Source organism: Panthera leo, chromosome C2 (assembly GCF_018350215.1).
Source record: "Panthera leo isolate Ple1 chromosome C2, P.leo_Ple1_pat1.1, whole genome shotgun sequence".
NCBI lineage: Eukaryota > Metazoa > Chordata > Mammalia > Carnivora > Felidae > Panthera > Panthera leo.
Genome location: NC_056687.1, coordinates 95,882,170 through 95,898,592, shown reverse-complemented (window position 1 = coordinate 95,898,592; position 16,423 = coordinate 95,882,170). Strand labels below are relative to the sequence as shown.

The window sequence follows — 16,423 nt, the reverse complement described above, 5'->3', positions numbered from 1 at the left end:
CAGACTGAAGCTCCCTGACTGTGAATTTGCCTTTGCCCTTGGCACAGTGCTCCATACAGCTAGATGATTGGCTAAATGATCTGTAATTCCATTTCTTTGGAGCTGTCTAGAACGATCAGAAAGAAGAATGGGGAATTACTTAATACCATAAGGTATACACGGGATGTATGTTCATTTCCATCTTTTCAAAATTAGACAGTTTGCTACAGTCATTAAATAATCATTAGCTTTCCAAGGCCATCCACCCGTGTTGGTGGCTGCAAATGTAGTAAGAGAGGCTAATCCATCCCTTGTGCTATGCCAGGGATAACAATGGAGGTACCCTTCCTCTGAGTAACAAGATGAGTAACAACGTTACTCAGTGGTACCGAGGGAACTTCATTCTTTGGGATCTGGTGCGTTCATAACCCAGGAGTGTCTTCTCCAAGCATGACACTCAGAAGTAAAGGGGATGGTGATATTCCATAAGGCTCCACTTGGAGCCCAGAAACAGATTGTTACTTTAAAATCTTTAATGAAAGGCTTGGACGCTTCTGTTTTTCAAATTGAGGCATAAGAGTCTAAAATGTAATTTAGCAGGTCTCAGGATGCCTGGGAGTTTCAGCTGCTTAAGCGTCCAACTTTGGCTCAGGTCATGATCCTGCAGTTCATGAGTCTGAGCCCTGTGTCAGGCTCTGTGCTGATAGCTCGGAGCCTGGAGCCTGCTTTGGATTCTGTGTCTCCCTCTCTCTCTGTTCCTCCCCTGCTCACACTCTGTCTCTCTCTCTCTCTCAAAAATAAATAAACATTAAAAAAATAAAAATAAAAAAAATGTAATTCAACAGGTCTAAAATATAGACATCAGACCTAAGAACCTATTTTAACTCGTTTCCTTCCCCAATCGTACTAAAAACAACTAAAAAATTGTTTCTAGTCTTGTTTTTCATGGATTCATTCTTTTAATCAGTCATAGTCAACAAGCATTTGTGGGGTACCAACTGTGGGCCCGAGCAAAGGGGAGGTTCTGAAGGTGTTCCCAACACAGGAGGGGCCCCTGACCTGGAGAGGGAGCGAGGACAAAGGCCCCAGGGACAGAGGTCAGCACGCACAAATGATAGGGGTAGAGTCAAGGAGGGGAAGGGTAGAGAATAAGGTCACAGTGATAGAGGAGGAACTGGGAGACCATTTGGGCTCTCAGTAACCTAGGCCCGAGAGGACGGTGGCCTGAACCAGGGTAGTAGAAGTCTAGGTGGTGAGCCGTGGTCTGATTCTGGAGGTATTTTCAAGGCTTACTGTGGTCACAGATGGACTAAAAACCTTAATGGCAAGGCTGCACTTGCGCTGTTTGTTATAAGAAACTGCATTTATACATTATGTGGGGTAATTACAGGATTGTGTCTATGGTGGAAAGTGGGTGTGTGCCCTAAAGTTGTAACGTACACCCATTATGCACCACCCCGCTGACTTGTGTAACTTTGTCTGTATCTAAGGGCTTGGCTTCACTTGTTAGTCAGAAAGCCTCAAGGCCCTTTGTTCAGCTTTCTCTCCACATCCCTGTTTGAAATAAACTTTGTGACTCACAGACTCATTTCTAAACAGAAACACATATTCAAAATTTTCTCCTTCAAGTGCCACATCCATCATTTACAAACGTGTTTAGGGGGAATTTAGATGTGCTAATACTTACTGGGCACTTAATACATGCCAAATACTAGATTGGGGGCATCCACAGAACTTTTTAGGATGTGACGCTTTCAGTAACTCCATAAACTGTAAGTTTAAGGGGACGCCTCGAATTTACCAAGTTTCCAAACATACACTGAGGTTCCAAAAGTCCTTCCTTGGCTCTACAGTTCACACTTACTCAGCGACATCACGTCATCTACCGTCAGCGAGCACTGGTGAAGATCCAGGACTTCTAAATGCTCCAACATGGCCAACTGAGCTGACGCGTCTTCAAAACCTCCACCCAGCTCCTTGTTGCAGGAAAGGTCTAATTTCCTCAGTTCACACAAGTACCTAAAAGCAGCATCTACAAAGAAAGTCAAAAGTCCCATTTTGACAAATTACAAGGTGGAAGGCAGGTGTGTAGAGGGAGATGGAGAAAATACACTGGGCTGAGAAAAGCCAAGGCGAAGGAATAACTTTAGACTTCCTACCACCTGGCCGTCTTTGGACCTGACCGTGGCTTCTAACACACACCATCCGTGATCTGCAACGCGTGCCAATGGCTCTGGTCAAACCCTGCAACTAATGGCTCTCCTCCTCCTACACTGGAGCATTGGCATTTCAGAGAATTCTAGACTTAGGCAAACTGCCAGTGAGAAGGATATTACAGGCTCTGTAAGTTGAAGGGAAAAACACAATTTCATTTCATGGTCTCCCTTACTGTGGATACTCTATATAGGCAATAAATTTTAACTACAGATGCCACTGATGCTGTTCTTTTTATCAGTACCAACTCCTTCCTACTACTAAGCATAAAATAATGCTGACATTTTTCAAAAGTAAGAGAAAAATGGAGAGCTTTAGTAGCACATAACTTTTATTTTGCCCCATGTCTATCTCAAACCCAAAATACCCTGGCCTTTTCAGAGGCAGTCATTTTAAAAGGTTGTTTTTGTAATCGTGCAAGTATATGCTTGTCGTAAAAGACTTAGAAAGTAATAAAACAAGGAAGATTTAAATTACCTATCATCTTATTCCCCAGCCTAACCACTGTGCATATTTTGTTGAATGTCCTAACAGCAATTATAAAGTAAAATTGCACATGTATATGAAAACCTCACCCAATATTCTGACACTCTTTTGTGACAGTCCACATGAATGTAACTTCAGTACTTTCAGATTTGAGGTACTTTTTAATCCCTGAGCAATACTGTTTAGACTGCCACCGATGTTTCTGTTAATGGAAAGATCAAGTACTTCAAGATTTTGCATCATGGGTAGCAACTGACCTAGAGGGAAGAGAAACAAACAAGAGCAGCTCAGTAAAAATGCGGGGTGTGACTGTTGGGGAAAAAGGGGAGGGCAGCTTCATGTGACCTGGGGGTACAGTGTGCCACTGTTCCAATTCAGGGTAAGAGAAAGCACAGCCAACTTTGACCCCCAGGCTGTCTGATCATGGGCATCTTCACACTTATTTTCTGGGAAGGACTCATCCAAATCCCACCTACCCACAAACGCCCCATCTTCTGATGTGAGGTCGCAATCTACAAGCTCAAGCGTTTGTATCTTGCTCCCTTCTTGGAACTTCTGGAGGATCAGAGGCAAGTTTCCTCCCACTTTACTGTTCCAGGACAAGTTCAGCTCTTCCAGCTCAGGTATTGCCTCCAGTGCTTCTCCTGTTACCAAAGAACCCAAAGACTGGATTGATTGCTAGTCCACAAAGCAGGGGATCCATGTCAAAATCAGTACAACCATTGTTTATGGACTAGTATTAGCCAGGCGAGGGACTGGTTAGGTGCCAGGTGCTGAGGAACAGAGTGAAGAAAATGACCCACCTCCAGCCCACTCCCAGCAGTGGGTGCTTCTGTATGTACAGGCACAGCAATTCTAGTCCCTCCAAAGTTCAGAACCATGCCTATGTATAAAAATTGTAAGCAAAACAAAACAAAGCAAAACACCCCAAGGGTACCTGGGTGACTCAGTCAATTAAGCATCTGACTTCAGCTCAGGTAATAATCTCACAGTTCGTGAGTTCAAGCCCTGTGTCGGGCTCTGTGCTGACAGCTCGGAGCCTATAGCCTACTTTAGATTCTGTGTCTCCCTCTCTCTCTGCCCCTCCCCAGCTTGTGCACGCTCTCTCTCAAAAATAAATAAATATTAAAAAATTAAAAAGAACCCCACCTATCATTGAGTTGTTTTTGTGGTGATAAATATTTATACTATTCCAACTACTTTCATCCACCCTGTCTGGGGTCATCATTGCTGGGAAGCTGGGCCAGAGGAAGAGGTGAGGCAAAACAGGGCACTGGCCACCACAGGGGTGAAGCTCACCCTGACATCACGAGTAGCACACACAACTGAAACTGAGCACTGCAGAGAACTAGTAACAAAGCATAAGGCATCAGCCGCTCATAACAGCCATGCAGCCCTGGCGGGTGGAGGAGGATGCAGTGAGAATGGGGTGGAACTTGACATTTCTGAAACCCTTTCACATAGGAAAGCATCCGAGGGCCAGAATGGAGGCTGGGAGAGAGAATAGGGAAGAGCAAGGAAATCCTCTTTAGGAATGACTTCCACGGCCTTGGGTAGAACAGAGGCACATACATGAAAATGCACTTTCTCAGCATACAGAGTCAGTCTCGACACCAAACAATTAAGGGTGCTGGAAAGTCCCTTGTGTCCGGAAGCCTCTCCTCCACTGTCCACTACTGGGCTTGGACTTCTACCATTGGTTATTCACTGTATGGAGTGCAGGAGCCTCATGTTAAAATGCATGTTCTCCCAGCACAGGAATCATTTTGTGTGTCATTGCCAGTCAGCTGGGGTGGCTTTTCTGGGGTGGCATCGCCCTGAAGCATTCCCCAGGATCAGGGAGAGAGAGAGAGAGAGAGCGCATGACTGATTAACCATGTCTGCAGTGCACATGGTACTGGAGAGCCACCCATCTATCATCCTGCACTAAGCAACTGTAACCAGTGTAGCAATGATGGAACGCCTCCTGATTTACGGTCTCTCATCAGTCAACCATCTATTCTCCAGGTACCCCATCTGCCATCAAGGCTAAGGAAGACCCCTTCTGATGGGAGAAGATGCAAAAGCCCTTCCAGAGAGGAGTCTGGGAAAGGGAGCAAGGCATAAAACATCACAGCAACAAAGATGCAGACTCTCTCTTGAACCTGGCAAGTTCGGAGTGAGTCCCAGGACAGAAATTCCATTCCCTGGCTTCTTAAGGCTGGAAGATCATAACAAAGATTAGACTCATCATAGAAAATAAAGAAACAACATTTTCTTTTTGTGCCTGAGTGGCAGTGAGTTGAATTTGCAACTCTGCTACACAATAACCAGCTGCTAAATTGATTACTTAAAATCACTGAAAGTTAGTTTTGGATGAGGGAAGAGCAAAAGGAGGGACTATCCATTATTGAGCACATGCTGGGCATGTAGTAAATGCTTTAAAGAAATTAGTTAATCCTCACAATAGTTTTCTGAGGTGGATATGAACCCCATTTCAGAGATAAGAAAGCTGAGGCTCAGGAAGTTTAAATCATTTGTCCATGGTCTCAAAGCTAGTTAGAAGTGGGGGGTAGGATTTGCACTAGGACCTGGCCTGCTCTCAGATGGATGGTGTTTCTCCTCGACTACAGGAAGGGTAGGCCAGGGGCATCAACTGACCTCGATCTTCCACAGAGGGCAGAGAGAAGACATTTGACATGAACTGTGTTGTCTCTACAGAAATCTTTGCAGAGATGTAAATGATCAAAATATGTCATTGAAATAAGAAACTCCAGACCAAGAGAATTTTTAAAAATGTTAATGGCAGCTGAAACCAGCAAGCATTTTAGTAAAGGGTTGGGTAACATGAGAAATTGTATCCTACATTCTATGTTATTCTATGTTCACTAATTAACTAACTTGAGGTTCTAGTTCTATTTAAACCATTGCTTTTAGTTTTAAAATCTTGTTTTGGTCAATTTTTTTAAATGGGGGTGGAAAAATAGAAGAGGTTGTTTTCGAATTGGAAGATAACTTATTATCTACCTCAATTTTACAGGTGAGTAACAGTGAGTAAGCAAATTTGACAATTATCTCCATTTAAATTCCATGAGAGCAGATACCTGACCAACCTTTCTCCTTTCTCTATCCTGGGGCTTAGCACAATGCTAGGTGCAGGCTACTTAGCTTTTCAGAAGTTATACAAGTGCCCAGCATGGCATTTCATCGTCCTTGTGCTCTCATCCATGAGCCCTGGAGGGGCTGTGACCCAGATAGTTTGCCCTTGATGCTTCAGAGCTGCTAGCAGTGAGGCATTCATCATACCCAGTGCTCGAACATCATCAGTGGTAAGTCTGCAACTTCCCAGCCTCAGGATTTTTAACTTGCTGACGAGATGCATTTGCTGGGTGACTGAATGGAGGGTTCCACCTATAAGATCATTCCAGGAAATATCCAGTTTTTCCAAGTCTGGGAGAAGAGGCAGCAAAGCAACTGGAAGGGAACAAGAGAAAAGACAGATTTGCACATGCAATGTGTAACTGGTAGTACATGGGACCCAGTGCCTATTGCACTGTAAGAGAAGAGGGAGGGGTGGACATGTTGACTTTCAGCAAAGCACGGCTCCCTCATCCATGCAATCGGGACAGACTGCATTTCCTAGGGCATTTTCTATTTCTGCCAAAAATGCAGTGGTATCTTAAGATTTCATAGAACTCCTTTATTGTAGTAGAAACGGTAGTTCTACTGTTACTAGCATTGTCACTGTAATATGTACACTAGTCCTTTCCATTTTTGCAGAGCACCCTGACGTCCCTCACCCCTTCATCCTAGTGGATCCTCAGGCTGAAAGCAGAGAACTGCACTGTTGGCCAGGGTTGCTGAGATTGAGGGTACTAGTTACCCTTTCTTTGTGATCATCATTGCCTGGGTATCACAACCTTCTGAAACTCCCATTATATTTAAATGGACCGACTTGGGGCGCCTGGGTGGCGCAGTCGGTTAAGCCTCCGACTTCAGCCAGGTCACGATCTCGCGGTCCGTGAGTTCGAGCCCCGCGTCAGGCTCTGGGCCGATGGCTCGGAGCCTGGAGCCTGTTTCCGATTCTGTGTCTCCCTCTCTCTCTGCCCCTCCCCCGTTCATGCTCTGTCTCTCTCTGTCCCAAAAATAAATAAAAAAACGTTGAAAAAAAAAAATTAAAAAAAATAAAAAAAAAAAAATAAATGGACCGACTTGTGGAGATTTTAGATAAGCACAAAGCCTGACCAGAATCTTCTCTGAGTATCTGCCATCACTGATTAAAAGTGAAGTTACTGCCTGTGAAAAACATTCTCAAAGGCCATCTTTATCTCCCAGAGAGACAAGACCCGAGAGTGGAGACTGGAGACTGGAGACGCCAGCCGCCAGCTGAGAGGAAGTAAAGCATCTTTGCTTGTTTGTTTTTAAATATGTCTTGAAGGTTAAGGGGCAGCCATCAGAAGCAGCAAGCTGAGGTCTTATAGCTACAGGCACAGCAACTCCAGACCTTCCAGAACTCTGAGGCCATGCTTAGGAGTGAAATTTGTTTTTGCCTTTTGTTTGTTACTAGGTTTCAAAGCAGTTGAGCCCTTTCAACTTGTTCACCAGAATTCTTTATAAAGCATAAGTCTATTGAACACATTAAGAAGGAAAAACAATTAAAAGCAGGATTGCTGGGGCCCGCGCTCAGAGATTTCAAGTCAGTGGGTTTGTGCTGAACTCAATTGCCTGTGTTTGCACCAGCTCTGCTAGTGACTCTGACACACAGCCATCTGGAAACACAGGTGCAGTCAGGGTTCTCTCTTAAGAGAGCTGTCCAAAGGAGAACCTGGGTAGCTCAGTTGGTTGAGCGGCCGAATTCAGCTCAGGTCATGATCTTGCGATTCGTGGGCTCAAGCCCTGTGTCAAACTCTGTACTGACAGCTTGAGCCTGCTTTGGATTTTGTGTCTCCCTCTCTCTCTACCCCTCCCCCACTCAGTCTCTCTCTCTCTCTCTCTCTCTCTCTCTCAAAAATAAACTTAAAAAAAAAAAAAAAAAAACATTTAAAGAGAGTTGTCCAAAATATAATGGCATGCGTTTTAATTAAAATAGTCAAGGACCCCTCACTCAAAATTCAGCTGTTTTGACACCTCTGTGTTGGTGGACACATCTAATTTGATAAAAGACTTGACTCAAGGCATCTGGGAGAAAGAGAAAAGATAAGGTGGCAGTGGTTGTGAGGGGGGGGGGGGGTCTTCACGACCGGACTCCTGCTTACGTGTGACACATGATGGTTACACTCTCATTCCACAGATGACAGAACACAACACCCTTTTACATGCCCAGCGGGGCTTGGCTCTACGGATGAGCCACACGAGTTTAGATCGTACGCAAAACAAATGTTTTTCAGGGAAGAAGAAGCAATCAGTAGGGAAGTAAAATTACTCAGGAAAAACAGACAAATGAACCTTCCTCCTAAACTTGGCTCAAATCTTTGTAGCTTGAGGAAAGATTAATTTGTCTTTTGTTGTTGTTGTTTTAAATAGTGGTGCCGCTGCTCTTCCTGAGTTGGGTGGGGCCACCCTGCAGACCTCGGGTGGTCAGGCGAGTGATGGGTGTGTTTTGCCTGCTCATCTCCCCTCAAAGGCCCTGGGTCCTCTGTGCCAAGTCAGCTGCATACAGACCCACTTCCCTCACGTCCGCGGTCGTTAATCCGCAGTTATTCAGATCCAGACACTTGTTGACAGCCTTTCTGCCCAGCTTCTGCAGGAACTGCTCGTTTTTCTCCATCCTGGATCCCAACTCCATTTCTGAAGTGAGAGGCTTAGCTACATTATCAGGAGAAAGAAGAACTTGCTGTTAATGCAGATAGTGTTAAAGATGCACGGCGATCGCAATAAGACAAGTAAACAGACTAACAACAACCCTGAGCTGGTCCTTGGAGAAACCTCAACCCAGAAGAGGAAGCATTTACCAGGGGACAGAACTTAACTGCTGTCCTGCCTCCGGGTGCTGGACAGTGATCACTCCCATGACCCTTTTCTTACAAAGGAGCCTGAGGAACTCGGTGGCTGTTCTTTCCTGGCCTGACCTAGGTTTCTCCTCTAGTAGACAGTGTTGTTCTCCCTGGACTGAGTAGTAAACTTGTTAGCACAGGGTTGAAGCCGAGCACAGCTGAGAGACGCACAGATGTCTCTGGTGAATGCTCATGGTGGGGAACACAGGTAATTTGACCAAACAAATTGCCAAATTTGCCAAAGGCAAAGCGTTGCAATCACTGCCAATGGGCTTCAGCTGGCTACAGGGAACGAATCAAACACTTGCTGCTCATTTCGTAGACCATTCCATTGACAGATGCAGAGACAGTGGTGCCTGGGAGAGCTTTTCTCAACTCCTGCCACAGGACACTTTCAGGAAGACTCATTTGTCCTTCTTGTCACTAGAGACTACTTACGTGGCACCCTCACCAAGTTCCTCTGTACTAACACAGTACTAACCTGATAACACTAAAATAATAAAAGCCTTACTTTTTCATTTTTTTTTAATGTTTATTTCTAAGAGAGAGCGTGAACTGGGGAGGGGCAGAGACAGAGGGAGACAGAGTCCAAGGCAGGCTCCAGGCTCTGAGCTGTCAGCACAGAGCCCGACACGGGGCTCAGGCCTACGAACCATGAGATCATGACCTGAGCCGAAGTCAGACGCTCAACCGACTGAGTCACCCGGACGCCCCTAAAAGCTTTCCATTTATTGAACACCTATTATATACGAGTGCTGCACCTACCCCATGTGCCAGAGTTTGAGACACGTATAAAATACATCATCCTTTTGGAAGAAAAAATGAATATGCAAAAAAGGGTCACTGACAGTGACTTTTTAGAGGTTTTATAAATGAAAGTGTACTATTTAAAACATATAAAAAAAGTTTACTGGAATCCAATACAGAAGTGTAAGTTCTAAATGTGCAGTAATATTCTACTAACCCTGACAAAGTATAAAAACCACATAGCTAAAAAGAAATACTATATTGGTACCAGTGAAAATTAATGGTAGGACTTCAGTAGTAATCAATTTAGATTTAAATATTAGGAGAGTAATAAGAACGCTACCTCTCCACAGTGTGTCTGGCAGCTTGCTATTATTTCTATTATAATTTATTGTCAAATTGGCTAACATACAGTGTGTAAAGTGTGCTCTTGGTTTTTGGGGTAGATTCCTGTGGTTCATTGCTTACATACAACACCCAGTGCTCATCCCAACAGGTGCCCTCCTCAATGCCAATCACCCCTCTTCCCTTCTCCTCCTCCCACCCCCCCATCAACTCTCAGTTTGTTCTCTGTGTTTAAGAGTCTCTTATGGTTTGCCTCCCTCCCTCTCTGTTTGTAACTATTTTTTCCTCTTCCCTTCCCCCATGGCCTTCTGTTAAGTTTCTCAAGATCTACATGAGTGAAAATATATGATATCTGTCCTTCTCTGACTGACTTACTTCACTCAGCATAATACCATCCAGTTCCATCCACCTTGCTGCAAATGGCAGGATTTCATTCTTTCTCATTGCCAAGTAATATTCTATTGTATATATAAACCACATCTTCTTTATCCATTCATCAGTTGGTGGACATTTGAGCTCTTTCCATAATTTGGCTATTGTTGAAAGCACTGCTATAAACATTGGGGTACATGTTTCCCTATGAATCAGCACTCCTGTATCCCTTGGGTAAATTCCTAGTAGTGTTATTCCTGGGTCATAGGATACTTCCATTTTTAATATTTTGAGGAACCTCCACACTGTTTTCCAGAGTGGCTGCACCAGTTTGCATTCCCACCAACAGTGCAAGAGGGTTCCTGTTTCTCCACATCCTTGCCAACATCTGTTGTTGCCTAAGTTGTTAATTTTAGCCACTCTGACCGGTGTGAGGTGATATCTCAGTGTGGCTTTGATTTGTATTTCCCTGATGATGAGTGATGTTGAGAATCTTTTCATGTGTCTGTTAGCCATCTGGATGTCTTCTTTGGAAAAGTGTCTATTCTTGTCTTCTGCCCATTTCTTCACTTGGATTATTTTTTAGGTGTTGAGTTTGGTAAGTTCTTTATAGATTTTAGATACTAGTCCTTTATCTCATATGTCATTTGCAAATATCTTTTCCCATTCCGTCGGTTGTCTTTTAGTTTTGTGATTGTTTGCTTTGCAGAGCAGAAGCTTTTTATCTTGATGAGGTCCCAAAAGTTTATTTTTGCTTTTAATTCCCTTGCCTTTGGAGATGTGTTGAGTAAGAAATTGCTGTGGCTGAGGTCAAAGAAGTTGTTGCCTGCTTTCTCCTCTAGGGTTTTGATGGTTTCCTGTCTCACATTTAGGTCTTTTATCCATTTTGAGGGGTTTTTTTTGTGTGTGTATGGTGAAATAAAGTGGGCTTCTTCATTCTTCTGCATGTTGCTGTCCAGTTCTCCCAGTTTGCTAAAGAGACTGTATTTTTTCCATTGGATACTCTTTCCTGCTTTGTCAAAATTAGTTGGCCATACATTTGTAGGTCCAATTCTGGGCTCTCTATTCTATTCCATTCTGGGTCTATATGTCTGTTTTTGTGCCAATACCATACTGTCTTGATGATTACAGCTTTGTAATAGAGGCTAAAGTCTGGGATTGTGATGTCTCCTGCTTTGGTTTTCTTCTTCATTATTACTTTGGCTATTTGGGGTCTTTTGTGGTTTTCATACAAATTTTAGGATTGTTTGTTCTAGCTTTGAGAAGAATGTCAGGGCAATTTTGATTGGGATTGCATTGAATGTGTAGATTGCTATTTTTAAGCAAACGCCTATAGGGTGTGGTCTGTGTAGGGATGGTTGATGTCGCCACATTCTCCCAGTAGGAGGCAGCACCATCCACCATTTTATCTCTTTACACAGGCCTTCCATTTCTATCAGGGTGCACTGCATACAATGTATTTTATTTTCGGTATGGTTGCCAGATTTAGGAAAACAAAAACAGCCTGTCCAATTAAATTTAGACTTCAAGTAAACAAGGAATCATGGCTTAGTAAAAGTATGCCCCAAATATTGCATGTATTTTATGTGGCAACCCGAATTTTGAGTAGAGCAGAAGGGAGTTAGGGATGGGGGGATGGGGAGGGACTAACTCTTGCATGCAGTGAGTCCAGGACATTTTGTTAAGCTTAATTCAAAGAGTCTAAATCACACTGTTTCATAGATTTAGAACCTGAGACACAGAGAGACTGTAAGTAGCAGAGTCAGAATGTGAACCTAGAACAGACTGCTCCAGAACCCATTATGTGTGTGTATGTGTTTAAATTTTTGGGTTAGGGGGTATCTCGGTGGCTCAGACAGTTAAGCGTGTGACTTCTGCTCAGGTCATGATCTCATAGTTCGTGGGTTAGAGCCCCGTGTCTGGCTCCGTGCTGACAGTTCAGAGCCTGGAGCCTGCTTCGGATTCTGTGTCTCCCTCTCTCTCTACTCCTCCCTGGCTCATGTTCTCTCTCACCCTCACTCTCAAAAATAAATGAACATTAAAAATTTTTAATATGTAAATAAATTTTTGTGTTAAAATATTTCTCTGCATGATACCTTATGCTTTCTCTTTTGTTTTTAAGCCTTTATCCCCATAGGATCGACCTACGATCATGCTCAAGTTCCAGCCTTCCCAAACCTTTTTCTTCTCAAGCCACTGTTCTGTCAATCATTTCCTTTACTGTCAAATGTTTGGAAAAGGTGGTTTGTACTTGCTGGTCTCACTTCACCACATTTATCAATCAACCTCTATGTTCTGGTGACCACATTCACCTATTCAAACAAATTGTTTCTCAAAGGTCACCCGCAGACAGATTCAGGACTCTCTTCTAAGACCACATCCTGCTTGGGTATTCTGTAACGGTTCATCTGATGGGCAAGTCTAAGACCGCAGAAGTGGAAGACTTGGTTCAAATTGTGGGTCCTGCAGGTAAGCAAGTAATTTGGCTTCTCTGAGCTTTGGGTGATTCATCTGTAAAACAGAAACTCTAATTTCTGCCTTGTTCATTTCTCAGGAGCATGGTGACTTACATTTCCTAGGGCTTCCCAGGGAGATGGGACTCTGCAGGGCCTTTTACATGAGAGGTATGTTATAAATATTTGTTGAATGAACAAATAATTGAATGAATGAATGAATGAATATTAGTACTAATTTATGAGATCCATGGACATGAACTTACAAACCATATATTTCATTTTTTTTAATACATAAAACCCTTTCTTCAAAGGATAGCTTATGTCACAGCTCAAGATATAAGGCAGTTGAGTCAGAGCTGCTACCAGTTGGCTGGGTTGTGGTGACTGGTGCCCTATGGAGAGCACAAAGTTGTGACACGTGAACAGTTCTATGGAGTGATTCGGGACCTTTTCCTGACTGCTTTACCGCTGAGACAAGCCCCTGCTTCTCCATGTGATTCTGTGAGCTAAGCAGTATCTTCACATTAAGTTCTTTTCCAACTTATATCTGCCAGGGTTGGTTTCTTGGTCATAAACAACCACGAATCCCAGTGGTTTCATAAAACATAATGATGTTTGTATGTTTGTAACGTGGGCGTTGCTGTGCAGGGAACCAAGATAACAAGTTCCTGTTTTCTATGAGCTACGTGTCCAATGGAAAAGGCAGGGGCACCTGGATGACTCACTTGGTTAAGCGTCTGACTTTTGGTTTCAGCTCAGGTCATGATTGCACAGTTCGTGGGTTTAAGTCCCACATTGGGCTTGGTGCTGACAGCGTGGAACCTGCTTGGGATTCTCTCTCTCTCTCTCTCTCTCTCTCTGCATCTCCCCTGCTTGCTCTCTCTCTCAAAATAAATAAACATTAAAAAAAAAAAAACAGGCAGACAGGAAATCCATGCTCACAATACAGAGGAGAAGTGCAATGGTGGAGGCAGGCAGAGGGTACATGAGCACACGATAGTGACAGTAAGCACCTCAGTTCCCATGGGCAGGTCATGGCAATCTTACAAGAGAAAGGGGTGTGTGAATGCACCTTAAGAGTGAGTGAGAGTCAGTCAGGTGGGTGGACATGAGGGAAGGATAAATGGGGGGAGGAGTGCAGGAGGATGGTGACAGAAGGGAAGGTCTTTGTAGGCACAGGGAACCCCTTTGCAAGAATGTGGCCAGCTCAGGAAACTGCAAGTAAATCTGAATGTCAGGAGTAGAGGATGAACATGAGGTTGGGGGGAAGGCAGGGGTCATGAAGAGAGATCCATCTGATCACAAACACCTTGAAGACCATGTTTGGGATTGTGGACACTCTCTTCAAGGCAAGAAAGACTCAGTGAAGGATTTTAAGCAGCTGAAAGATATCATATCTGTGATTTAGGAAGAGGACCCAGTGGCACTATGGAGTACAGGTTGGCAAGAGAGCAAGAATAGAAGCAGAGAAACCAGTTAGGAAGCTGTTTCAGTGGTCTAGGTAAAAAAACAAAAAACAATGAAAGCCAGAACAGCAATGGAGAGGAGGAACCAGATCCAAGAGTCATTTTGGGGGCAGAATTAACATGACTCCAGGTACCATTGATTTTGGGGAGACGTGGAAATGGACAAGCCATGCATGGCTTGAGTGGCCGGTGTTGGTCAGTGGGGAAAACCAGCTGCCTGGCCTTGCACTATTAATTTAATCATGGTTATAGGTATTCATTAACTATGTTCCTAAAACTTCAACTCATACTTTAGAACAAATATCAACAATTTTCTGATAGAGGTTGTCTTTCTTTTTAAGTAGACTTTAACTTCCTATTTCTAAAAAATATTTAAAATGTACTTAATCTACTTTCAAATAAAATTATATATATATATTTTTTTTTTTTTTGAGAGAGAGAGAGAGAGAGAGAGAGAGAGAGAGAGAGAGAAGCATGAGCAGGTTAGAGGGGCAGAGAGAGAGAGAAAGAGAATCTTAAGCAGGCTCCATGGTCAGTGGGGAGCCCAACACGGGACTTGATACCACAACCCTGGGATCATGACCTGGGCCAAAATCTAAAGTTGGATGCTCAACCAACCAAGTTAGCCAAAATGATATTATTTTTGGTATTTGTTGCAAATAATCTGACAGAAATGAGGGTAGGTATAAATGAAACAAGATTGGCCATGGGTTGATAATTGTTAGAGGGAAGTGATCATGGGGGGTCCTTATACTATTCTCTCTACTTTTGGGTATGTTTGCATTAAAAGATTAAAATGCTTAAAAATACATTTAATCTAATAGATTATACATATATATATATTTTACATATATATGTATTAATTTTTTTAATGTTTGTTTATTTCTGAGACAGAGCATGAGTGGGGGAGGGGCAGAGAGAGAGGGAGACACAGAATCAGAAGCAGGCTCCAGGTTCTGAGCTGTCAGCACAGAGCCCAACAAGGGGCTCGAACTCACAAACCATGAGATCATGACCTGAGCCAAAGTCAGTCGCTCAACTGACTGAGCCACCCAGGCGCCCCTCTAATAGACAATATATTAATGGCATTGTACATGACACATAGCTTTTAGGAAAGATTGGGCAATATTTATTTTTATAACCTTTGAATTTGTAATCTCTGTTCTAAGAATTTGTACTAAAAAACAAAGCTGAAATACAATGACGTATGGAAGAGGCAAGAGGGAAAGACAAAAATATTCACTGACAGGCACAGGATGGAATATCATGCAGCTGTTAAAATTAGGCATATAAACATCATGTAGCAACGTGGGGATTGAACAGTATAAAAATATGTTTCAGAAGTAGGACCACAGCTCCGTGTAAGCTCAAGAGGGATTTGCAAGCTATTATTATAACTGCAAAAGATGCCCATTCTGGCCCGCAGCTACCTCCTCTGTGACTGTCCTATTACTTTTGTCCTCTCTCCTCTCATCCTGCTTCAGCACCCCTGACCTTGGGCTCGCTCTCAAGTACTCCAGGCTCAGTCCCACCCTGGACCTTCACATTTATAGCTGCCTTTGCCTGGGAAGCTATTCCCACAGGCATCTACGTGACTGGCTTTATTCATTCACTCTACTTGGCTTACTTTATTCAGATCTCTGCTCAGGTGCCACCAAATCAGAGACTCCTTCCCTGCAACCCCATCTAAAGTAGTACCCCATCCATCATTCTTAGTCTCCTTAGCCTGCTTTTGTTTCTTTGTATCATTTATCACGCTGAAATTATGTCTGCATCTGGTTCCTTGTGTACATAAGGTCCTGTGTTATGTGGCTGCATTTCTAACACAATAATGGCTGACATACAGTAGGTACTCGATCAATGTTTATTGACTGGCTGGTTGACCATAAATGCATGTATATGAACAAAATACTGTATCAAAATGAAAGGAAACAAGGTATTTTCTCTATACCTTCCTGTAGTGTTACATGTAATTTAAATGCTAATAATTTAAAAGTAAAATTCTTGAAGTATTTAAAGTATTTAAGTAACATAGTAAATGCTTAGAATAGAGACTCATATTAGGTTTAGTTTAACCCATATGATGTCTTTAGGGGAAAACATTATTCTAAAAAATAGAGAAATAACAGCAGTCAGTTTACCAGTATCTAAGATGTTTTCTGTTTTCTGTGCGTCATCGCTGGGTTGGAAATCAGCAGCTTCAAGGTCATTGCTCTTTTTTCTGCTTTCAGCTTTGGTGGGCCTGAGTTTTGAGCTCCTGAAGAATTTGTTGACAAACGAAGTCCGGGGTTTGGTTTCTCCATCTGAGGAATTTTTCTTCCTTCTTTGACTCATGGTCAAGTTGAAAGTGGTCTTTCTCAATAAGACATCTTCCTGTTGTTTTCAG

General features: G+C 43.1%; 1 protein-coding gene across 1 annotated transcript in view; it reads right to left on the bottom strand.

The window, feature by feature from the left end:
- The window catches only part of LRRC31 (leucine rich repeat containing 31), a 27,224-nt gene extending 10,801 nt beyond the window's left edge, over nucleotides 1–16,423 (bottom strand). Inside the window, exons 1-6 of the mRNA XM_042955343.1 lie at nucleotides 16,179–16,423; nucleotides 8,320–8,463; nucleotides 5,965–6,132; nucleotides 3,156–3,323; nucleotides 2,769–2,936; nucleotides 1,844–2,011 (exon numbers count right to left, since the gene is read on the bottom strand). Of these exons, the coding sequence (XP_042811277.1) occupies nucleotides 1,844–2,011; nucleotides 2,769–2,936; nucleotides 3,156–3,323; nucleotides 5,965–6,132; nucleotides 8,320–8,463; nucleotides 16,179–16,371 (1,009 nt within the window). The 5' untranslated portion in view covers nucleotides 16,372–16,423. The remainder of the gene's footprint in view (nucleotides 1–1,843; nucleotides 2,012–2,768; nucleotides 2,937–3,155; nucleotides 3,324–5,964; nucleotides 6,133–8,319; nucleotides 8,464–16,178) is intronic.